This window comes from Apium graveolens, chromosome 10, assembly GCF_009905375.1.
Source record: "Apium graveolens cultivar Ventura chromosome 10, ASM990537v1, whole genome shotgun sequence".
NCBI classification, from domain to species: Eukaryota; Viridiplantae; Streptophyta; class Magnoliopsida; order Apiales; family Apiaceae; genus Apium; species Apium graveolens.
The window spans coordinates 139178272-139202738 of NC_133656.1; the positions used below are offsets into that span (position 1 = coordinate 139178272).

General features: G+C 32.7%; 3 protein-coding genes and 1 long non-coding RNA gene across 7 annotated transcripts; 3 read left to right on the forward strand and 1 right to left on the reverse strand.

The window, feature by feature from the left end:
* Positions 1-3317: 3317 nt before the first annotated feature.
* On the forward strand, positions 3318-5320 carry LOC141691061 (uncharacterized). Its single transcript, XM_074495807.1, has 4 exons — positions 3318-3573; positions 3688-3862; positions 3950-4161; positions 5304-5320. The coding sequence occupies exons 1-4, from the start codon at positions 3318-3320 to the stop codon at positions 5318-5320; spliced, it is 660 nt and encodes a 219-aa protein (XP_074351908.1).
* A 1888-nt stretch (positions 5321-7208) lies between these two features.
* LOC141693081 (uncharacterized) lies at positions 7209-11209 on the forward strand. Of its 4 annotated transcripts, none has more exons than XM_074498087.1 (9): positions 7209-7444; positions 7637-7715; positions 7831-8052; positions 8469-8650; positions 8754-8928; positions 9014-9225; positions 9857-9982; positions 10081-10184; positions 10281-11209. In XM_074498087.1, the coding sequence occupies exons 1-9, from the start codon at positions 7402-7404 to the stop codon at positions 11019-11021; spliced, it is 1884 nt and encodes a 627-aa protein (XP_074354188.1). In that variant the 5' UTR covers positions 7209-7401; the 3' UTR covers positions 11022-11209. The 4 variants fall into 4 exon arrangements, with proteins under 4 accessions (XP_074354188.1, XP_074354190.1, XP_074354187.1 ...); XM_074498089.1 differs by having other exon boundaries at positions 9122-9225; positions 10075-10184; XM_074498086.1 differs by having other exon boundaries at positions 7211-7444; positions 10075-10184.
* A 557-nt stretch (positions 11210-11766) lies between these two features.
* Positions 11767-15762, forward strand: LOC141693325 (uncharacterized). The gene is made up of 3 exons (XR_012563073.1): positions 11767-12048; positions 13862-13979; positions 14064-15762. It is a non-coding gene; the product is annotated as an uncharacterized LOC141693325 (long non-coding RNA).
* Positions 15763-15764: 2 nt separating this feature from the next.
* LOC141693324 (chaperone protein dnaJ 20, chloroplastic-like) lies at positions 15765-16698 on the reverse strand. The gene is made up of 2 exons (XM_074498388.1): positions 16183-16698; positions 15765-16089 (listed from the first exon to the last, which is right to left on the reverse strand). The coding sequence occupies exons 1-2, from the start codon at positions 16642-16644 to the stop codon at positions 15958-15960; spliced, it is 594 nt and encodes a 197-aa protein (XP_074354489.1). The 5' UTR covers positions 16645-16698; the 3' UTR covers positions 15765-15957.
* Between the last annotated feature and the right edge of the window lie 7769 nt (positions 16699-24467).

Sequence of the window (24467 nt, forward strand, 5' to 3'; positions counted from 1 at the left end):
TGTTTCGGTGTTTCTTTGTTATTGATTATGATTGTGTTTACTGGATTGATGTTGCATTTAGATTTGATGTTGATTGGTTGAGTTTAATTTAGATCATGATTATGGTTGCTTTAATTAGTTGTTGGTTGGTTGATTTAGATTTAGTTGAAACAGGTTGGTAAGTTATAAAAATAAATGGAACCATGCCATTTTTTTTCTTAAACTATGTAAATCACCCACAATGTCGATGTTAGCAGTATAAAGGTCCGTGACCAGTTTTCTGCAGAAAACTGGTCACAGACTCCAGCATTGAGTCATTGCGGGAGACATCTGAAGGGTTTTTAGCACATAAACACAAGGAAAACGTAAATTTAAATCTTAAAATAACGAAACCCTCCACAGGATCCATGCGAAAAATAATATTTAATTCGTAGTTTAGTATGTTTACCTTAAGAAGTTTTACGTTAATGGAAAGATGGAGGTCTTGAATGATCACCACGTAGCCCGTCGCTGGAACGATCTAAGCCTTGAAGGTATCCACACGAATGATCTCCCGGAGGATGGGTGTGTACTATCACGTTCTTGAGGCCGCCTTCTTACTCTCTCTATCTCTCTTCAAGCTGCTAGGGTTTATGTTTTATCAAATAAAACGTGTAACCCTAATTCTATTAGAAAAAGATATTATATAGGCAAGAGCTATTGGGCCTCCAATCCTAAACTTAATTTTAGAGTTATTATTATTATTAAATTCGAAATTCTAATTATTGTATTATTAAGTCTCACTTAATCATCCAATAACTTAATTTCGGATTTAATATTAAATTCAAATTTCCTATTTATTTAAATAATTAAGTCACACTTAATTAATAACAAATAATTCGAATTACTTACATTTAATTTAAATTTGAATTTAAATTAAATAATCCTTCAATCATTCTTTGTGCGACCCTTTAGGTTATTATTACGTTGGCAATAATTTTAAATCTAATTTAAAATCATAAACAATGAGCGGCATCTAGTAATACATCATTATTACCCAAGTAATAATAATTAAATCGGTGATCGATTAAACCTTTTGTGTATAATGTACAATGTACTATAATCCTTTTAACCATATATTATAGATTAAACTCGAAGCATGTTATGTGTCATCCTCTTCATAATTTAATCCAGGTTTCCTTGATCGATGAGTAGACTATAACATCAAATCAACATTTGAGCATGACCATGCATTTCATAGTTTAACTCAAACAAGAGGCCAATAATATCACTCCTAAAATATGAGGGTTCAATCGTTTCTAGATCATTCATATTTCTCATATGATTCATAATATACCCAATATACACTTTTATCATCACCCGGTCAAAGGTAACTTTTAATGCAACCAAAGTATATTAATTCTCATATAGAAATATAATGATTTCAAGTCTAAGGACCAATACATCATTATCACTGTGAGAATTACTTATGACACAACAGACATGTAGAATCTCACATTGGGTCTTCCAGCACCATGTATATAATACATGTGCCTGTGTTTTGACTTTAGTATCACTATACCTATGATCAATGAGATGTGATCATCAGTCAACATTCACACTAGTCTTAATGCATTATTATTGTCCCTTAATAATAATACCCGACTAGGGATCTTTAGGAATATCGATACTATTCTCATAATCTCATTTCTAAGTCAAGTACTTAGAGATATAAAATTACATATCATATTCCAAGGACATTTATTAATCTAATATCTTATCGCAGAAAATAAAGATATAATAAATTACTAAAGAATAATCCATATAATCAGAATTAATAATCCAAATATTTCATAATATAAACATAATAGTGTTGTCTCTAGGGCGCAAACACTAACAACATCATATTTTACACATTTTACAATTTAGTCACCCAGCAATGAATCATTGCTGCAGTGTCCACATCCAGCAATGAGACATTGCTAGGTGCTCTGTCACTAGGTCCTATTGACTATTTTAAGGTCTAGTTGACTTTGTTTATTATATCACTTTTTTCAAATTTTCCCATTACTACTGCATATTTTATTTATTTTAAGAGTTTTGGTGTTGAAAAATATTAAAAAAATATTAATATTACTAAACTTGGTTTTGTTAACAAAAAGAGTCAGTGAGTTTTGGGTGGAACAGAGCGCCCATCAATGAGTCATTGCTGCAGTGTCTACCTCCAGCAATGTCTCATTGCTGGTGCTTTGTCAGTAGGTCATGTTGACTATTTTAAGGTCTAGTTGACTTTGTTTATTATATCACTTTTTTTCAAATTTTCCCATTATTACTGCATATTTTAATTATTTTAAGAGTTTTGGTGTTGAAAAATATTTTAAAAATATTAATATTACTAAACTTGGTTTTGTTAACAAAAAGAGGCAGTGAGTTTTGGGTGGAACAGAGAGCCCAACAATGAGTCATTACTGCAGTGTCCACATTCAGCAATGAGACATTGTTAGGTGCTTTGTCACTAGGTCCTGTTGACTATTTTAAGGTCTAGTTGACTTTTTTATTATATCACTTTTTTCAATTTTTTCCATTACTACTGCATATTTTATTTATTTTAAGAGTTTTGGTGTTGAAAAATATTAAAAAAATATTAATATTACTAAACTTGGTTTTGTTAAAAAATAACATTAATATGCAACATTATATGTAAATTTAAAAATAACGTTAATATTATGTAATTTAAATAAAAAAGTTAAAAGAACTAAGGTGCCGGAAGACGACACATTTCGATCAATAAACAATTTTAGCAATACTCCATTCATACATTTCAGTTACTATCTTCGGTTTTTTATGTTTTTCATTAAAACTAATATTTTTATTATTTTCCGATTATATATCTAATTTAATTTTTAATTTTTAACTCATTATACAATTGATAATAAATTGGAAGTAGTAATAAAATTAAAAAATATAGAACAAATGGTTGTTAAATCATTGTTGCATTGTTTCATTGCGGCAGGGACTACCCGCTATGTTTCAATGCTCCAGGTCTGCCGCAATATTTCAATGCTCCTGGTCCTCCGCATTGTCTCATTATTGTAGGTCCTCCGTAATGAAACAATGCGGGGCATCCGGTAATTACTACAACCACCCGGAGTTGTGAACCAAAACCCATATATAAAACTTAGCGAAGGATGAAATTATAATAAGTGTTTTCCTTAACCTTCTTTGAATAGTTGTATATGTGTGAATCTCGCTGCATTGTGTTCTTTTGTGAATTTATTGTAACGGAATCCATAGGACTCGGGAAAGGCTGAGCTAGCTATTCAGGACCCACTGGAGGAATACTTGTGATTTTGTAATTAATGTTTGGCGTACTTGCATTTTTATGCGCGGTTTCGCCTATGATCCAGTCAATGACAGATTATTGTAATCACGTATACAAACCTGGAACATGGACTGAGAAGGTGAGTGACATGGAACTGAGGGATTATATTGTCCCAAATATGACTACACTTTTACTTGTTGGTCCAGAAGGATCCGGAAAAAGCAGTCTTGTTAATAGAATTTCGAAGGTATTTGATGATGATAAGTTTTCTCCAGAAAGGGCACAAGTATCGTGTAAGTACTTATCACTTCAACATCATTTCAAACTGTTGTGGCTTGAGTAAGAGTTTGGTTATTTCCTGCTATCAGGCTATTATAGCTTAATGATGGATTTACTTTTCTAAATAGATAATTGTAATGATGGAGACGGAACCTACCTCCTTCAGCAGAATATGATCATAAGAGATTTATCTTCTTTTTGCTTATATGACTCACGCAGTTTGTTTGATAATGAATCTGAAAACCACAACATGCTAAAGCAATGGATGACTGAGGGTGTCCGTCATGGAGAACTTGTTACCAGGTCAGCGGTAAACTTCCAATGTATATTGTTTTGTGGTTTTATAATCTAATTATTTTAAATAGGTTGCTTTTGTGGACTACTTGTCAGGAATTCTGATGGTCCAAATTTGAGGAACAAATTGGAGTGTAATTCTCAACAAAATCTGCATTGCTCCAGCAAGCCCGGGATGGTAAATTTTGTCGTATTTGTAGTTAGTGGGCTTTCAGTTCTTAATTGTATGGACAATGGCGATGAAGCTGATAAGGGGTATAACAAGATGATTGCCACAATGTTCAAGTGTCCATTCTTATCCTTTAAAAGTACAGAGACATTCTTATTTTTTTTGTACTATTCTTTCCTGACATGAACTAATTCTTTTTGTTAAAGTTCCCGGTAAGTTGCTTCTTACCCGAAGTTCAATATTACTGTACCCTAATAAATAATTAGGAGATTGAACTTTTAACTCTATTGTGGTAGGAATCCTGAAACAGTGACAATCGCGTATCCGATTTTAAGATTTTGCGCTTGATGGATGATTAAATTAATCATGTTAAACATAGAAATTGTTTTTCTTACAAATAGAGGAAACCTAAATTGAATGGGATAATTAGGTTAAATCTGTGTTGTTTTAGTTTCTTTCTACTTGAAACCTGGGATAAATGTATATTGATAACCAAGGAGGATGGTCGAAAGTTTTGATTTATGTGATCCTAATAGGATGCTGACGAGATATCATTTTGGGCATGGCTACTTTGTCACTTCAATTAACTTGAGTTTAATAAGATTGTTGTGATCCTAGGGTGTAGATTTACTATAAAATAATATATTAGAAGTATGCAAGAGGATGATCATGATTCATGGCTCTTCTGCAAGAAAGGTCGTATTCTTATTTAGGCTCCTTTAAAGTACTTAAGGCAAGTACTATGAACCTAAGGCAAGTATTCCTTCTCTATTTCAAGTTAGAACAGATAACTGTTTTACATATCATTGAATTAAATTCTGATTATGCAATTACTATTCTGCTATTCTATGTTCAGAATAGTTAAATGTTTTTACATATCCAAATGCTAAATTTATAAATGTTATAGATTTTGAGAAAAAAAAATTTATTTTAGAATTATTCCTGACCATATGATATGGAGGAATGAAATTGTTGAGGATGTCGATTGAGATTTCTTTAAGAAAAATATTTTGATTGGATGACTGCATAAGTGGCCGTGACGGCGGTCCCGCGAGGGCTATGTATTATATGAAATATTTATAATACAACTTTTATCACAAGTCGATATGTTGCCTTTTTATTTGAGTACTTGTGTTATTAGACATGTTTCTACGAATCATGATCCAGTGCTATCACACCAACTGATCAGCTATGATAGTACGTCCGTCGAGTTAAAGATCGATTTCAATCTAAAACTATCGTTTACTGTTTAAACTTATAATAACTCTCATGATTGTTCAGATATTATTGTTGCGTGATTTACATCAAAAAAATTGATATTGATATTTATTTGATGTTAATATAAAAAAATTGTATTAATATATTTGACTTTAGTAAGAGATACTTTTAACATCAAAAATTAGTATTGAATATCTAAGTTAACGTTAACATCAAAATGAGTATAATATCAGGATTGTTGTTTTGAATAAAGTTAATATAAAGTTTATGATTTAGTCCATAATCACTATTTCATATTGTTGTTTACAATATTACCGTAGGCATTTGCTCAGATGAGCACTTCTTAAAATGAGAACTGTGAGAACTAATGATTTTTGTAATTAAATTGGTGATTTTATAAAATTTAAATTTTTTGGTTTGCACAAAATCACCATTTTACCAAATTTGAAATTTCAACTTTTCAAAAAATCACCGGTTTCAACTACAAAAATCACTAGTTCTCACAGATCTCATTTTAAGAAGTTCTCATGGGAGCGCGACATTATTCCCGTCAATACTGTTTTACAAGTTCTGTTCCTTAATGAGATTCAAATTATTGCTAAAGCATTTTTGCTCAAATATATCAAAATGGTTTTGAATACTGTTGTGTAAACAATTATTGGATTTCTTAACTAATTTTTTGGTTCAACAATTATGGTTATAAATGTTCAGCTCCATTGCAGATGTCGGTTTTATATCAAAATACCATAAATATGTTATACTGAACTTGTTGAGCGTTTCTTTCGCTTATACTTGCCTGTTTTCAATTTTACCCTCCACTGAAAGATAGACTAGCGATTTTTAGCTGCGTAATTCAGAAAGTGAAAATAAAGGTGCCATTGTGAAGATAGGTTGGTTCATGATAGGCGGGAATAGAGTAAGTTCTATTATGTAAAGTTGTTTTTATATATATTAGTTGTGTTATCATATAACTGGGTCTATTATATTTTTTTCGAAATTATACTAGCAGGTTAAGTTTTGAAATTGGGAATTGCTTGAAAAGAGTATAAAAAGATACTAAAATATTTATGGAATTTGAAAATCTTGTTTTCAGAACTGTAACCTAAAAATATTTAGGCTTAGTTTGGGGTCGGAAAGTCTATATTTCAATTACGGAGCGGTTGCGGGAATTTGTTTATTGATTAAATATGTTATTTTACATTGAGATTTCATATTGACGACCAAATCATCTAAACTGGGCGTTACACTAAAAACAACAATATCTATCATGTGTTATTTTACACATACAATAAATTAACATGAACAAAAATTAAAATAATCGGGAAACAAATATTTATATGACCCATAAAAAATATAATTAAATTGTAAAAAGAAAAAATTCATGCCTACTAATTATTTAGATTTGATGATCTAAATTTGAATGTTTTATTTACTAGATGTATAAAGTACAATTAAGTATCGTGTATAAATATAAATATATATATATATTTATATCTAACAAATATATCTCGTAATAAATAATAAAAATTTTGGTACTACAAATTATTAATTATTTAAGGTCCGTTAACTCTACAATATTTTGCTCATAAATATGAAATTAAAATTGTATTTATTCCAATATTAATTATATTAAATATAGGGGTGTATTTGATCCAAGTTTATATCATAGAGATTTTTCTGCCCATTAACTTTTTTCACTATTTTTTAATGTTGCTCATTTATATCCAACAATCTTATATTTGGTTAATCCAATTTTTTTTGTCAGACGGTTAATCTATTGTTTAGTGCTTTTTAAAAACGCAATTCTTGACTAGTTTGACTAAATATTAGTTAATCAGATAAACAAAAGTTTGTTTAACTTTAAATCACCTACTTTACAAACCCTTGTACATTCCAAACCAAATGAGCAAAAAATAAAATAAAACGACCCTTCTCATTTTATGTCACATATCCATCCATCCTTCTAATCTAATTTCCAAACCATATAGTCAATTCTCTAGGTGCTTGATACGTGGCATAATAATGGGCTTCTGACCCCCACAACTGCGTAGTTTTTCTCTTCTTCTGCTTCTTTTCTGATCACACACCTCTGTTCTGATCAAAGTTTATAGACTTAAAATATTCATTTGTCTTTCCTCCAACCCAATAAAGTACAAGAACCATGGGTGGTGGCACCATCTCCCCTCCTCTTTCTTCTTCTTCAGGTACTCTCTCTCCCCCCCCTCCCTGTCTCTCTCTCCCCCTCCCCCTCCCCCCCTCTCTCTCTGTTTCTCTCTCCCTCCCTCTCTCACACTCTCTCTTTGTCTGTCTCTCTCTCTCTCTCTCTCTCTCACGTGTAACTACGTTTATAGGTGTATAATTATGCATGTAAAACCTATATTTAGTTAGATTATCAGATTCTATACTTGCAGATGAAGATTCTTTGTTGGAACAAGAATTTCAAGACTCCCCTTTTGAATTATCTGCTCTACCTAGGTACTTTAATATTTCATTTCTGTTTATCTTTTTTTTCTAAACTTTGTTTGGATGTTTGTATGAGTATATATGCCTATATATTGATACCTTGGTGTGGTCTTAATGAGTATTGAAGAGAGGATTCAAGTTTGAAGGGAGGTGATGGTTCAGCGAGTGTAGAAAATGGTTTGCAGCTTAAGAGACTTGATGCTGTGGGTAGTCAAGTGTCTAGTGATTCTTTGTACTCTACAACTAATCGAAAACAGGCACGTTCCGCTTATAGTGAAGTTTTGAAGAGTTATGATGAATTGCAGTGTCGAACTAAGAGCTTGGAGGAGGCTAAACAAAGAATTTTGAGGTATAATTTAATACTTTCTTGATTAATGTTGACATTGGTGTGTTAATCTGTTGCTGTGTATTCGGAACAGTTCTCTATGTAGTTGGATATGTCTGAATCTCATTGCGATGTAAACGTGGAATTATTGCAATCAAATTTACATAACTCAAGAAAGGCCGAACTTACAATTTTGTTATTCCCTTACCTTCTTTTAGTAGTAGTAGTATATTTGTAAATCTCATTGGCATTACATTGTGTTATTTTGTAAATTTAATGCTACGGAATATGTATGATTTGTAAAAGGCTGAACTGTTAGCCATTTAGGATCCACTAGATGATTTTTTGTGATTTAACAATTAATGTTTAGCTTGCCCACATTTTCTGTTCTTGTGGACTGCTTATGATCCATTCAGTTGACATAATTATTGTAATTACAGATACAAACCCGGAACATGGACAGAGAAGGTGGGTGGCATGGAATTGAAGGATTATTTTGTCCCAAAGACGGCTTCACTTTTACTGGTTGGTCCAGAAAGATCCGGAAAAAGCAGTCTTATCAATAGAATTTCAAGAGTATTTGATGATGATAAGCTTTCACCAGAAAGGGCTCAAGTATCATGTAACAATATATCACTTTGGCATCATTTCAAGCATTAGTGCCTTGTATAAGAGTTTTATTATTTGCTTTCTATAACTTAATGATCTGTTTACTTTTCTAACAGATAATTGTAATGATGGAGATGGAACCTACTTCCTTCAGGAGACCATGGTCATAAAAGGTTTATCTTCTTTTTGCTTATATGACACACGCAGCTTGTCTGATAATGAATCTGAAAACACTAAAACGTTAAAGGGTTGGATGACCGAGGGTGTTTGTCATGGGGAACTTGTTATGAGGTCAGTGTTAAACTTCAAATCTATGTAATTTATGGTTTAGAATAAAATCATACTAAACCTGTTGTTCCAATGAACTGCTATCCAGAAATTCTGATGGTCCAGATTTGAGGAACAAATTAAAGTGTAAATCTCATGAGAATCGGCATCGCTCCTATATGATCAGGAAGGTTAATTTTGTCATATTTGTTGTCAGTGGGCTTTCTGTTCTAAATGCTATGGACAGTGGCGATGAAGTAGATGATGGTTACAACAACATGATTGCTACAATGTTCAATTGTCCATTCTTGTCCTTTAAAGGTACCAAGACATTCCTACTATTTTCTTTCTGTTCTTTATTTTCAGCCACTTCAATGAGTAGTTTTCACTTCCTAGTCTTTGTGACATGATGTATGTGACAATCAAGTGTATGTTTCATCCTAGATTTTTTGCTTGATGGATGGTTAAGTTTTGGACATATGATGAAGTTAAAAGCATGAAGGGTTTTTCTTTTTACATAAAGAAAACAAAAAGTTGTTTTGGCTCAGTGTAAATCAGATTTAATGCCGTGATTATTATTTTCCGCTTTCCTACTACTTGAAACCTAGTCTAGTTGTATTGTATTGCACTTCAATTTTTTTACCTGTGTTGACCAACTAGGCTGATTGTAGTTTTCGCTTATAAAGAGGATCGAAATTTACAACCTATGATGTGTCCTTTTAACGGTGACCTTTATCAATCTAGCATTTTAACTTGCATACGAGTTGATTGTTGTAATACACGGGGCGGTTGACTTTACTCTGAAATGTCTATTCCTGGTTCTTTTGTCAATTCTAGCAGTACATTTTGCTAGATTATTTTACCTCAAGGCATCCTAGGATTTGTACAAGGCATTTCTGAGGTGGTGGTGGTGGTTGGACATGTTGTCACCCTTTTAATCTTCTGGGTGCAGATGATAAACCTGTTCTTGTGGTCACACATGGTGATTTACTTTCATTACCTGATCGTGCACGTGTTCGTGTTCATTTGGGAGAACTATTGGGTATACCTCCAAAGAAACAAATATTTGACATCCCAGGTAATCATTCTTGATTTAGTGTTTATGAATATATAAACTCTGCAGGAAGATTAGGACTGTGATAAACAAACTTAAGTTCATTTTATCACTAGTCGCAGAGGATTGTGACCCAGCAACTGATTTGACAATTATTGACCTTTTACGCTATTCCCTTGAGCATGCTGATAAGAACTATCCTGCCAAAGGCTGGATTCTCGGCAAGGTAAGCTTCCTTTCTAATAAATTGGTGCAAGTACTCTAAAAGTTCAGACCACACAATTTTCTTTATATGTGTGCTGATAGAAAGGCTGACTCGCAGATTTGTAAGGTATGGCAACCAGGATCGTTGATTATGGTACTTATATTGGGCATGACTATCATCTCAGCACTTGTCCATAATGCTTATGTTTCTAATGGTCATAAGCTACATATTCCCCAGACAGATGCTCCTTTTGGCATAATTGCAAACAATACCCCTAAAGCAGATGGTCCTGGTTTAGACACGGTGTATACTCCTAAAGCAGATGCATTACATGTCTCACATACAAATGCTCCTATAGATAGAAGTGCTGACAATTTCCCAGCTCAGTCGGATAATCCTTCTGTTACGAAAACAAAGCATGAATGCAAAACAAAATCATCGCGGTTACTTCAAGAAGAAACTACAGCATGTCCAAGCACAGCTGATGTCCCTACAGAAGGTTCTCCTACTGGTAGAGATTTCCCAGCTCAAGCAGATAATCCTTCTGGTATGAACACAAAGCATGAAAGCAGAACAAAACCATCACACTTACTTCAGAAAGAAACTACAGTATATCTGACTACAGCTGATGTCCCTACAAATAGAAATACTGGTGGAAATGCAGATAATTTCCCTCGAGCAAGAAATCCTTCTGGTATGAAGACAAAGCATGAACGCAAAACAAAATCATCACGCTCAATTCAAAAAGTAACTACAGTATATCCTAGCCAAGCAGTACCGGCAAGCTTCCCCGAAAGTTTTGGTCCTTTGGATTGGGGTAAAACTAGACATCTGTGGTTAGGCGAGGAGTATGACTAGTGCTGATTATGCAACTGTGCTGATGTTGGTCAGACTTCAGGGCATCGATAAGAACTAGTATATGTACAAGGTACATTGATGTATATTCGAGTATTACAAGTCCTTGTGAACGTAATAGCTAAACATGTTTATCAGTTCATGTGCAAAAAGATTTGTAGTGTGTGAATGATTTATAGATGCGAAAACAAGCTGAGATCCATTCATTAAATACGAATGTCAAAGGGCTCAAATTATTGAATCAAAAAAAAAAATACTGTAAAAATCTTGATAAATAAAGCATAGGAGCCATGGTTAAACAAGACTCGATCATAAAAGGGTTCCATTTATTCACAAATTTATAAAAGCTTAGAAGATTTACAATTACTCCAATTCTAATTTAAAATAACAATTCCAAATCCTACTAATCTTTATCGTTAAATATACAAATCAATTTACATGTAAAGAAATTAAATCTCTCAAATTAAACATCACGATTACATATTTCGAAAATTGAAATTATTTAGTCGATATAATAATTTATAATTTATCAGACGATTTTGTAAAATTAAGTAAATTATTGAACGATTTAAAAAAAAATCCGATAATTTATCAGCAATTTAACAAAAATTGATCCGAAAAAATATTTTTAATTATTTTTGAAATTCTGTAACCAAAATCCCACCTATAAATAATAAGATTCTCAAAATATTTGAGTTTCAAAAGTAAAATTATTCTTCGTCTTCACCCTTTTTTACAAATAAGGCTCAAAACTATATAAAAGCTTCACAGTTCAAACCATGAGACAACAGTTACTCATGGATTCTACTTCCCAATGCTACAAACACCACCATTGCCACCATCACCATTACCAACATCGTCATCATCACCACCACCACCATCATCATCATCGCTTGTTGCCTCATTGCCCAATTCACAGTCCTCAATTAACCAAATTAGGTCATTTCTCCCCCTTTTCACAGCTTAATTTCTGTCAAGATGCAAACTTTAAGGTCTCTAAATGTCATAAAGCTGCAGCTGAGAACTCAGAGTAAGTTTTTAACCAAACCCATTTGTAATTTATACGTGTCTTGATTTTATTTTTAGTTCAGTTGTGAATTGCCTTCATTTTTGTGTTTAAGATTATGCATGCTACATACATATTGCGCTCTCCCCCCCCTGTAATTTCTAAATATGTTTCTTAGCACCAGAGCTGACTATAATTGAGAACATAATAATATTGTTAAGCATTTTTGTTTAGTTATTAAACGAAAGATTTGATTCATGTAATTCTATGGAATGTTGAAGAGAGTAATAAGTATAAGAGAATCACTGCAAGTCCGAGAAAAGAAAAAGAAGTAATTACATTATTAAGGTTCTTTGGATCTAAGTTACCTGGACAGCTGGACTCGGGTAGTGTCGGATATGGGCGCGAATCCTAGTATCGAACTCCTATTTTTTTTAAAAATTAGGATTCGTGGATATGGATCCAAAATCGGACGGTGCGGGGATTCAGATATAACCATCACATAAGCGAAATTATTACATTACATTTGTAAATTCGTGTCTGCTATCACATAAAGTAACATATACACTAAATGTCATATTTATAACATAAATCAAAAGGATAACATGAAAATAGAAATCCATAAAAATTAGATTTCTTAAGGTCAAAGTGTCTGGTTTCCATCCGACTCAGATCCCATACCCACACCCATGTCATGTCCGATGGACACGGGTATGAGGGCAAAATTGAAGAGTCCGGGTAACTTAACTTTGGATTCATTGTTTTATTTCCTAATACCAGTACCTAAGTTATTTCATCCTTTATTCATTGCAAAATCACGTTAAACTAATATAGTTGAATTCTGTATTTGTATTAATTATTTTTTAAATTTATAGTTTAGTTTATTTCATGTTTTAATCATTGCAGAGTAATGCTTAAAAAATCTATATAACAAAAAGTTAAGGCATGTGTATGTTACATCTCTCTTTTAGAGACATACTTTCTAGGTTTGTTGTACTATAATACTTGTTTTCTTTGACATTCGCCGATGAATTATGATGGTAAGATTATCTTGCTATTATTCTATCTAGTAGCTTTCCTTTTAAAAGAATATAAATTTTAGGTTATGTTACTGTCGTGACAGAGACTTGCACTTGTATGAAGTTCATAGGTTTTTAACATTGACATTGTCCATTGACTCCATTCTTCAGTTTTATGTATGGACATTATGCTATTTAAGTCTGATTCATAGCCACCAAGCTTGACTTATATGAAATTGTTAAAACTTACAGGAAGCATTGTGATTATAGACTGAGTTATATTTAAAGAACTAATTTTTGTGGGTCGATTAAAGCATTGTTGATCGAGAAATGTTTTAAAAGTACTCTTAATTCAAATTTAAAAGACACTCTGGTAATATGAAGCATTGCATCCCCTCAGTTACATGACACCACTTAGTGATTTAACTAATTGGGCAACTATATACTTCAGCCAGAATTGCATGCAGGAAGCATGTAATTATAAACATGTATACACTCAATATTTCACATTCTCTGTGCATTCATGAATTTGATTTTCTAGGTGAAGAGTCCAAACAAATATTTATGTATGAAATGAAAGCGATCGTTTACCTCATTACCTGCTTTCTTCTTAGGCGTTTTTCATAAATATTTAAAAGAAAATTATGATGTCTTTCATTGTTATTTACCCATATTTATAAAACCAGGTTGGATATTTAGTGTTATACTAAATCTTCCAACTTTTGTCTTTTTTCTTCAAATGTGATTTAATTGTCCCACTTTAGACAATATCCTTGTATGCCTCCAGTTTTTAATATATTCTTGGTTGGAATATGTAGGCTGATATCAGAAGGGATGAGCAAGGGCTGGTAGCAGAAGATGATGTAGAGTATACTTTTGTTTTAACTGATGAATGGAAAGAGTTCTTTGCAAAATCCGAAGCTAAAAATAGATTAGGTACTTGCTGTATTCTCTCAGTTTCCGTTTTATGAGCATTGCCTATCCTTCATATTTTAACAAATCTTACACTATAATTCACAGGAAAGAAGCAGGAAAAAATTAAACGCGACAATAGAGTCGACATTCGCAAGCTTTGTTAATCATATTTTTCAACAATTCGTGAGGGGAGATTCGCTTCCAAGTTCCTGGCATCCAATGCAAAACTGTTAACTTTATTTTCGCTCAATAGAGGTGCAACTTTCTCTACATAGTGCCTTGTAATTTACAAAAGTTTCATCCTTCTGTTTCTCTACTTTGAATTCCTTTTGATGAAGATGGAGTGGATTTTCAACATTTGTGAACATGTAAACCCTTTTGCATTCATGTGAGACTTAAAATAACACTAATTAAAGGATAACTTCTACTTCATAATATAAGGAATTATCTATTCCAAGAACCCTGTATATTTCTTTATTAACTTGAAGGTTGTGCAAGTCGGAGATTCGTTAGAATTTACTTTATAATTGGAAGTATGCTTACATGAATAACTTTAGCAGTAAAATTCTTTCTCCTGTGTCAAAATTTAAATTTTAATGTATTATTTAAATTTGTAAATTACTGCAAAATATATATATTAATATTGCTATTGATCAAAAATTAGACTTTACTTAAAAAATCCGGTGTTCTCTAGCTCCAGAGTATTATACACATGTTTAATAGGATTTATAACAGACTTTACATTAAAATAATCAGGTGTTTTCTAGTTTGCGGAGTATAAATAATTTATTTAGATGGATAGATATTCATTTTAAATCATGTTTTATATTATATTAGACTCCGTGTTGTATGATTATTGCCATATTGGTGTGTTTGCTTGAGCCTACTTGTTAATGATGTACCTTCCCCTCATTTATTTTTCCTGTTAGTTGTCTTTTGCATGTTTATCCTTTCAGCGTGATAAAGGGCAAAGTAGCTAGCTGTCATGAAAGCCAGGTAACACAAACAAAATATTATTTTTGGCCAAATAACAAACGAAATGTTACTATGGAGTATGGCCTAAGTCTTGTTCAACATATCATTGTCACTTCATGTGACCTAAAGATATATGATAAAACAATAAGCCAAGAGGAGATGAAAAGCAAAACAAGAGGGTCCAAAGTTATCATCAAAGGTGAAAAAGAGATGAGCAAAAGTACAACAACATAAAACTGAAGAAGAAAATTAAGGCTCAAGCTAGGAGTGCTGATTCATGTTATACATGATGTCATTATCAGCTTTAGCTACAACTAAATATTAGAGAAGTGAATTTATTGACCCCCTGAAGAATTTTTAGGTAGTTTTGGAAGCCATGATACTTTTAATATGTGCAAGTGTGCAATTTTAAATTACAACTAACTTACTGTCTTAGTTTTATATGAAATTTTTTGAGTTGTAACATGTTTTACTCTGACTTCTTCAAAAACATGAAATTTCATGTTGCGTAAACTTTCATTTCACCAAATTTATATAGTTGATCACCTACCTTTACTTTGTTTTATTTGGTAATTTACTTTAGGTTAACTTAGTTGAAGATGAAAGTTATCCCTGTAGCTTGAACAGAATAGGTTTCCTTTAAGTTTTTGTGCAGCACAAAGTCAACTTAATTTTTGTTGAAAGGGTCAATTTTGATTAATTTAAAAATCATATCTAGTGTTTGGCAGATATTCACCCAAAATTCTGCTCTAGAGCGACCTAAAAGTTGAGCCGCCAGACGTTAGGCTCTGATAAGTGATAATTGACATGCTTTACTTAAAGTATAGAACATTCTACTCAAGAACTCATAATTATTCATCTTCTAGGGAGGAAACTTTATTACATCGAAGATATAACTAATTGATATAAGCATCTAGTAAGTACAGATTTTCTAGTGGATCGATTCCTCTGTTCAGAACAGAGCAAAAGTTCCTGTTTCTAATATTTATACAATCAGGTAAGCATGATAGCAGAGGGCACTGTTTTATTCACTATGTTGTCTACGCATTCGAGATCCCCATGACTCTCTGGTATTATTATCATTCATTCTGATATTCTTCAGCTCTGATAGTTGAGACATCCATTTATCCTTCCATTCTCCTCTTTCATCTGTTGTCTGTCAATAATAAGTTTGAAACTGTGTTAAAAATAAGTTAAAAAAGAGGGGATTATGTATAGTAAGCAACACAAGGTAATGACATGAATATACCTGATGGTAATCAACTCGTCTTCTGGCAGAGAATGAAAAGTGCAAACCCTTAGACATATCGTTATCATATACAGCTCTTGTTTGTGGATCAGCTAAAGTCTCATAAGCCTCTTGTACAAGAATAAATCGATGTGTATACTCCTCCGCTCTCTCTGGCGGAGAAACGTCAGGATGATATTTTCTGGCCAACTGCTTATAAGCTTTCTTAATATCAGACAAACTTCCACTCTCTGGTATACCTAATAACTCATAAAAACTCTCTGTACTTTGAGCTGGTGCAATTGTACTAATGGAGGCCTTGGTCGTTGATCTGTAGGATCCGTTCTTTGAACTTTTAACGAGAAAGTTTGGATTTCTGAGTAGAGTATTGAAAGAAATGGAACTAGATGACTGAATGTTGTGGGGTTTTGGTGAAAGATGGAAGATAATAGTATTGTTTCCAGATACACTACTGCAATGCATTTTTCTTCTTTCTTCTTTCTTTCTTATCTGATCTCTTGGTGTGGATAGATTTTATGCTAAAACATCCATTTTATTTATAGATGGGATGGCCAAGTCACTTTCTGTCCCACATGTGTTGCCCTCTGTGGGGTAGGATGCATGCAATGTATATTAATAATATCTGTGAAATTCAATTTACATACGCTAACCATATTGATTCTTGCTTCTTTCATGCTTCTTTTCTTTTCGGATTTTTTTTAACTAATTACCCTGGATGTTTTGGATGAGTTATACGATTAACAAACTGTGTCAAGGAATATTTTTTTCAAATTTTTTTTAGGTCTTCCTTAAAACTTTACTGTTTTTTACATTTTTGTGTTTAATTTTTTTTTACAAATTAATTTATATTTTTCTGTCAAAAAATAATAATTTATATTGGTGACATTTGGACGGGTGAAAGTATAAGTTTAATGAAAACATCTAAGATATTAAAAAATAAAAGTTCGATTTTGCGTGGACTCTAGAAAAAGAAATTGCGTTTGAAAGAGTCACTAATCGAATGTCCGTGTGATTTGCCTATGCCTTTAAAGTGCGCCAATTTCTTACTACTGGTAAGTTGTATTGACTCGTAAATACCAAAACGGGTAAGATTCCGTGTATCTGTGAATTGTGATGATGTGGTGGTATTCCGGTTTGGGGTGTCACAAACAGGTGCTTGTCTTACCAAGATTTTTGGTCTGAATTTTCACCTAAATTTAGTCCGGGATAAATTTTTATTCCAACAATTTGCTACAAAATTTGGATCAAATTCATATATTAATAATATATGCTTTCAACTACTTATATATTATTATTTTAATATTTTGATGTTAATTCACATCCTTATTAATTTTGTTGAATCCAAAATGAATAAGATATCATGTTAAAATAAAACTTAAAAAGTTTATTATATTAGGAAAACATTAAATTTAAACAAAATATTAAAAATTAATATTACATTCAATTAACTTAAAAAATAACAAATATTAAAAACTAATTAAGAAATATATGAGAACATTCGATTAACAAAGTAACAAATATATAAAACACAAAAGATTAATATTTTATTAATAAAAAAATTTAGATTGGTAAATAGTATCAGCCTAAATTTAGACCTGCACTATTCACTGGCCTAAATTAGAACATGACAATATATCACTTTTGAGTAAATTTGAAACGAAATTGGTTTAAATTTAGGCCAATGACCATTCTTGGACATGGCCTAACATACCTACTGCTCGATAATTATTAAACATTATTTTAAGGTTCTAAATTAAAGCATTTTTATTGATCTATAATAATTTTTCGCAGATTAGACTTTTTTCTTTTCACAGAGATATATAAAATATATTAATAATATTTGGAATATATAAAATATATTAATAATATTTGGAATATATTAGCAATATCCTTATATAGGCTCTTGAATCAAAATTTGAAGAAATGGAGATACAATTTCTTTCCAACATGCTTCATGTCCCCCTCTATAACATTAGGAACTTCGAGTGCTTTCTCACTTTTAGGAGTGAATATCCCTTCAACTATTATTATATTATTTTTTTACCCGTTATTTTATATTTAATGAATGAATATAAACAGGATAGTAAGTGTACGTTTAAAACGAAACGATTAAACTTAATCTGTAGAATGCCGTTAGTATGTTTACAAATAAAAAGCTACAAATTAACATATATGTTGAATACAAAATTGACCAAAATCTTGAATTTTATTTAAATAAACTATATGTACTGCTCTATATTATTACTGAGTTCACTACTAACTTATAATTAACTTACTCAATTTAAAAAGATAAAAAATGCATAACTGAAGTCAGAATGACTTGCAATCATAATATACAATAATGTAAAATTTACATTATTGTTAATATTAAAGTTAATTTTAATGAAAAATATCAGTTTTTGAAATTCAACGCATGTATGTATGGGAAAATGTTAGTGTTTTATTTACACTACTGTTAACAAAGTAAGATTAAGTTATATGTACGTGTGTGTTAGCATGTAAATTATTCTATGTTACATCTCTTAGTAAATTATGATGGTTTCAATTATTTATATGCTAAATATCTGATTTATGTACATGTATAATCATTATTAACATCTAGTGAGATAATTGATCACTTAAATAACATGCATTTATAATTATTCAAAAATTAAAATTATGTAATAAATATGTTAGATATATTTGATAATGTCATGTCTAAAGATGATTTGTGTTTAGTTTTTCGGATCTTAACTAACAGGACAAATCAGTACTTAACTGGAAATCAGTACTTATACTGAAGTCATGACTTAAGATATCAGAAGATATTTATCAGGAGATAATATCAGGACTTAAGGAGATTTTCAGATAAGGCAGGCGGCGGATTGAAAGAAAAGAAGATCAAGACAAACGCAAGAAGAAATATGCATGAAGAAAGAATTCTATGAAGAATAGAACATTTGGAAGAAAAGATAACTAGTTGATATATTTTAGGAAGCAGAATTATATTCCATGTCAATTAGAACTTATCTTGTAACTGTGTAGTATATAAACACAGATATAGGGTTTACACTAAAGGTGTTATCGAAATCGAAGTTATTATTCTTTGTAACCCTGGCACCTCTCGTGATAATTTGTTCATCACTGAGATAGAACAGTTCCATATTATAACAAAGTTTATTGTGTTGAATAAAATCTGTTTTCTGTTATTTAAGTTCTTATATTCGTTTTGATTGTAGTAAACACTGTATTCAACCCCCTTCTACAGTGTGTGTGACCTAACAAGTGGTATCAGAGCTATCTGTTAACACACATACAGTTTAAGATCCAAAAATAATCATGTCTGAAGAAGAAACTCCAACCAAGCCTACCAAAACTGAAGAACCTCCAAAAACCATACCCATAGTCGATATGAGACTATAAGAGTTCCCATATTGAGACCTTCTGAGTATTCCATATGGAAAGTGAAGATGGCTATGTTTCTGGAAACTACAGATCCATAATATCTCGACAGGATTTATGAAGGACCACATATGCCAACCAAACTCTCTGTGGAAGTTGCAGGTCAGCCAGCAAAGTCTGTACCAAAGGAGAAAAGTGATTACACTGCTGAAGATATCTCATCGATTACAAAGGATGCAAAGGTAAGACACTTGCTGCATAGTGCCATTGATAATGTCATGTCAAACAGGGTAATTCAATGCAAGAATGCAAAAGAGATATGGGATGCCTTGGAAACAAGGTGTCAGGGAACTGATTGAATCAAGAAGAACAGGAAGACTATACTCACTCAAGAGTATGAGCACTTTGACTCAAAGCCTGATGAGTCATTAACTGATTTATATGACAGATTTGTCAAACTCTTGAATGATTTGTCACTAGTTGACAAAGAGTATGATATTGAAGATTCAAATCTTAAATTCCTGTTAGCTCTTCCTGAAAGATGGGATTTGAAGGCCACAATAATAAGAGACAACTATAATCTTGAAGAAACAACTTTTGATGAAATTTATGGGATGCTCAAGACTCATGAACTTGAGATGGAACAAAGAAGTAAGAGGAATGGAAGAAAGTCAAGGACAGTTGCTTTTGTGGCTAAGGAGGAAATTCCCAAAGAAGCTGCCTCAAAGAAAGGCAAGGAAAAGGCTCTCATCACAAAGTCTGATACTGAGTCATCAAGTTCTGATAGTGATGATGACTTGGATACTGAAAGTATACCTGAGATCGATCCTGATGAAGAGATGATGAAGCTGTGTGCTCTTATGGTGAAATGAATAACAAAGATTGCATACAGGGAATTCAGGAGAGGAAAGAAGTTTTCCAGGAAAGGTGCAAGTTCTGATAAGAAAGGTTTTAGAAAATCTGAAGGCAAATGAGGAAAGTCTGACAGAGGAGATTACTCAAATGTTAAATGCTATAACTGTGGTGAAAAAGGCCACATATCTCCTGATTGTAGAAAAGGGAAGAGTGACAAAGGCAAGGATCTTGTCACAAACTATGCCTTGATGGCAAATGCTGATAGCGGTTCTGATACTGCTGACTTAAATGTACCTCAAACTACTTATGCCTTTCATACTGATGATATTACTGAGTTGAGAAGATATCTTAAAACCATGTTCATTAGTTATAAAGATCAAATGTTAACATGTGAAAGATTAACTTCTGAAAATCTTTCTTATAAAAGGAAGAATGATTATTTAGAAAAAGAGTTAGTCATGTTCCATCAAACTCAGAAAGATAGAGATGATGCCTTTTATGTTAGGGATGAAGTGCTAAAAATGAATGAATCTCTAAAAACTGAGTTAGAAAAGGAAAGAGAGATTATCAGGACTTGGACTAACTCTGGTAGAGCAACTCAAGATATTCTTAGTAGTGGAAACTGAAAAGAAGGCTTAGGTTATGGAGATGATAAGAACAGTAAGGGAACTGTAGAAAATGAGCCTATAGTTGTTAAACAAAAACCAAAGGTAAATCCTGTTAAGTTTGTGACTGCAAAGTCTGATATTGGGAAATCAGAAGTTAAGGAGAAATTAACTTCTGATAAACCTAAACAGGATAACCCAACTGAAGTTAACATAGGCTTAATGACAAAGAAGCAGCTTAAGCATAAGCTGAAAGAGGTTAAAAATATAAACAAGGTAAAGCCACCTAGAAAAAATAGGAATGGAAAGGAAGGTGTGAACTAAAGTAACAATTATACGTCTGTTCCTAATGCTCCTAGAAAAACATGTCATAACTGTGGAAATTCTAACCATCTGGCTTCTTTTTGCAGGAAGAATAAGAACATAAACTCCTTACCTTTAAAATCAGGAGTTAAGAGTCAGTCTGTTAGATATAAGCCACAAAATTCTTATTTTCATTGTGGTAGTTTATGGCATTCCATTTATACTTGTAAGGAATATCATAGTTTATACTATGATTATTATCAAATAAAACCTTCTGTAAAGAAAGTTAGCATTATTCCTTCTAGTGTAAGTTCTGATGCAAAGTCTGATATTGCAAATTCTAATAAGAAAACTGTTAACATAAACTCTGATGCTAAATCTGCTGCAAATGTTAACAAACTTAAGAAGGCCAAAGGATCCAAGCAAGTCTGGGTCCTTAAAACTAATCATTAGTGGTCTTTGTGATTGCAGGGCAACAGGAAGAACATCCTAGTTCTGGACAGTGGATGTTCAGGACATATGACTGAAAATAAAGCCCTGCTATCAGACTTTGTGGAGAAAGCTGGCCCATGTATTTCTTATGGAGATGGCAATATAGGAAAAACTCTGGATATGGAAATATCAATCTTGGGAATGTCATTATTGAAAAAGTAGCTCTGGTCTCAGGACTTAAACACAATCTGCTGAGTGTGAGTCAAATTTATGACAGAGGTTATCATGTAGATTTCTTTGAAGAACACTGTGAAGTTGTAAGCAAATCTACAGGCAAAGTTGTTCTGAAAGGATACATGCATGGTAACATTTATGAAGCCAAGCTTTCAACAAGTACTGATGGTTCTGCAATTTGTCTGTTCAGTAGAGCATCAATTGAAGAAAGCTGGGATTGGCACAAGAAACTCTCTCATTTCAATTTTAACAATATAATTGAACTGGTCAAGAAAGATCTTGTGAGAGGAATGCCAAAATCAGTATTTGCTCCTGATGGCCTTTGTGATTCATGTCAGAAGGCAGAATAAATAAAATCTTCATTCAATAGCAAGACTGAATCATCAATTCTTGAGCCTTATCACCTACTATTTGTTGATCTATTTGTTCCAGTAAATATCATGTCTATTGCAAAGAAGAAGTATGCTATGATCATAGTGGATGAGGTCACCAGATACACATGGGTGTATTTCTTGCACACAAAAAGTGAAACTGCATCTATCTTGATTGATCATGTCAAACAACTGGATAAATTGGTCAAAGATTCTGTGAAGATCATAATAAGTGATAATGGCACTGAGTTCAAGAATTTGATAATGGAAGAGTTCTGCAGGAACCATAGAATAAAGCAGAAATTTTCTGCTCCTGGAACTCCACAGCAAAATGGAGTTGTTGAAATGAAGAATAGAACTCTTATTGAAGCTGCACGAACTATGCTTGATGAAGCAAAGTTACCAACCTACTTTGGGGCTGAAGCTGTGCAGACTGCTTTTTTTACTCAGAATGCAACACTTATCAACAAGCATGGAAAAACACCATATGAGATGGTGAATAAAAAGAAGCCAAATCTGAAGTATTTTCATGTATTTGGATGCAAGTGTTTTGTTCTTAAGACTCATCCTGAACAGCTATCCAAATTTGATCTAAAAGCTGATGAAGGAATTTTTGTTGGATATCCACTTTCCATAAAAGCCTTCAGAGTCTACAATTTAAGAACAAGGGTTGTCATGGAATCTATCAATGTCTCTTTTGATGATAAGAAGATTACTGGACTTGAAGATTTCAATGATCATGATCAGTTGCGATTCGAAAATGAAGTTTTAAATTCTGATTCTGTAAATTCTGACAGTCTAAATCCTGATACTGCAAACTCTGATATATTAAACTCTGATGTTATTGAAACTGTGGTGACTACGCCTAAGGAAAATGCACCTGTGCAGGGGGAGCATACTGAAGATCCAACCACATCTCAAGAAGCATCAGAACCTACAACAGGCTCTTCAAGTTCTGATGAGCCAAGTTCTGGAAACTCAAATTCTGAAGAATCCAACTTAGAGAGCATAATTTCAGGGGGAATATCAGAAAATGTTGATGGAGACAGCATGGATCATGGGGGAGCATCCAGTTCTAGAGATAACCTTCCATCTGCAAGGAAGTGGACTAAAGCACATACACCTGACTTAATTATTGGAAATCCTGATGCAGGTGTCAGAACTAGAACAGCTACATCAAATGAATATCTCTATCATTATTTTCTTTCTCAGACTGAACCTAAGAAAGTGGAAGAAGCTCTTCAAGATGCTGATTGGGTGCAAGCAATGCAGGAAGAGTTAAATAAATTTGAAAGAAATAAAGTTTGGACCCTAGTGCCAAGACCAAAGAACAGATCTGTTGTTGGTACAAAGTGGGTGTTCAGAAACAAAACTGACAGTGATGGCATAATTACAAGGAATAAAGCAAGACTGATTATAAAAGGATACTCTCAACAGGAGGTAACTGATTATGATGAAATATTTGCACCAGTTGCTAGATTGGAAGCCATAAGGATATTTTTGGCTTATGCTGCTCACAAGAAGTTTAAAGTCTTTCAAATGGATGTGAAAAGTGTTTTTCTCAATGGAGAATTGGAAGAAGAGTATATGTCGAACAACCTCCAGGCTTTGTAGATCCCAAATTTCTCAATCATGTCTACAGGCTTGATAAAGCACTTTATGGCCTTAAGCAAGCTCCAAGAGCATGGTTTGAGACTTTAGCTCAGTTTTTTCTGGAAATTGGATTTAACAGAGGAACTATTGACAAAACATTGTTCTACCTCAACCATGGAAAAGACTTACTTTTTGTGCAAATATATGTTGATGATATCATTTTTGGTTCTACAAATGATAGACTTTGTACGAAGTTTGCCAAACTGATGTAGTTAAGATATCAAATGAGTATGATGGGAGAACTTAACTATTTTCTGGGCCTTCAAGCCAAGCAGAGTGAAGAAGGAACTTTTATTTGTCAATCTAAGTACACCAAAAAATGTTGAAGAAGTTTGGAATGTAAGATTGTTCAAGTGCATCCAATCATATGGCCACTGCAACAAAGTTAGATAAGGATACTGGTAAATCAGTAGATACTACTGATTACAGAGGTATGATTGGCTCTCTACTC

Coding starts and splice junctions, on each gene's coding strand:
- LOC141691061 (XM_074495807.1), top strand. CDS start 3,318: ATGTTTGGCGTACTTGCATTTTTATGCGCGGTTTCGCCTATGATCCAG. Junction 3,574..3,687: donor AGAAAGGGCACAAGTATCGT/GTAAGTACTTAT, acceptor TTTTCTAAATAG/ATAATTGTAATGATGGAGAC. Junction 3,863..3,949: donor CATGGAGAACTTGTTACCAG/GTCAGCGGTAAA, acceptor ACTACTTGTCAG/GAATTCTGATGGTCCAAATT.
- LOC141693081 (XM_074498086.1), top strand. CDS start 7,402: ATGGGTGGTGGCACCATCTCCCCTCCTCTTTCTTCTTCTTCAG. Junction 9,226..9,856: donor TCCATTCTTGTCCTTTAAAG/GTACCAAGACAT, acceptor TTCTGGGTGCAG/ATGATAAACCTGTTCTTGTG. Junction 9,983..10,074: donor ACAAATATTTGACATCCCAG/GTAATCATTCTT, acceptor TTTTATCACTAG/TCGCAGAGGATTGTGACCCA.
- LOC141693324 (XM_074498388.1), bottom strand. CDS start 16,644: ATGCATTGCAGTAGTGTATCTGGAAACAATACTATTATCTTCCATCTT. Junction 16,090..16,182: donor GACGAGTTGATTACCATCAG/GTATATTCATGT, acceptor TATTATTGACAG/ACAACAGATGAAAGAGGAGA.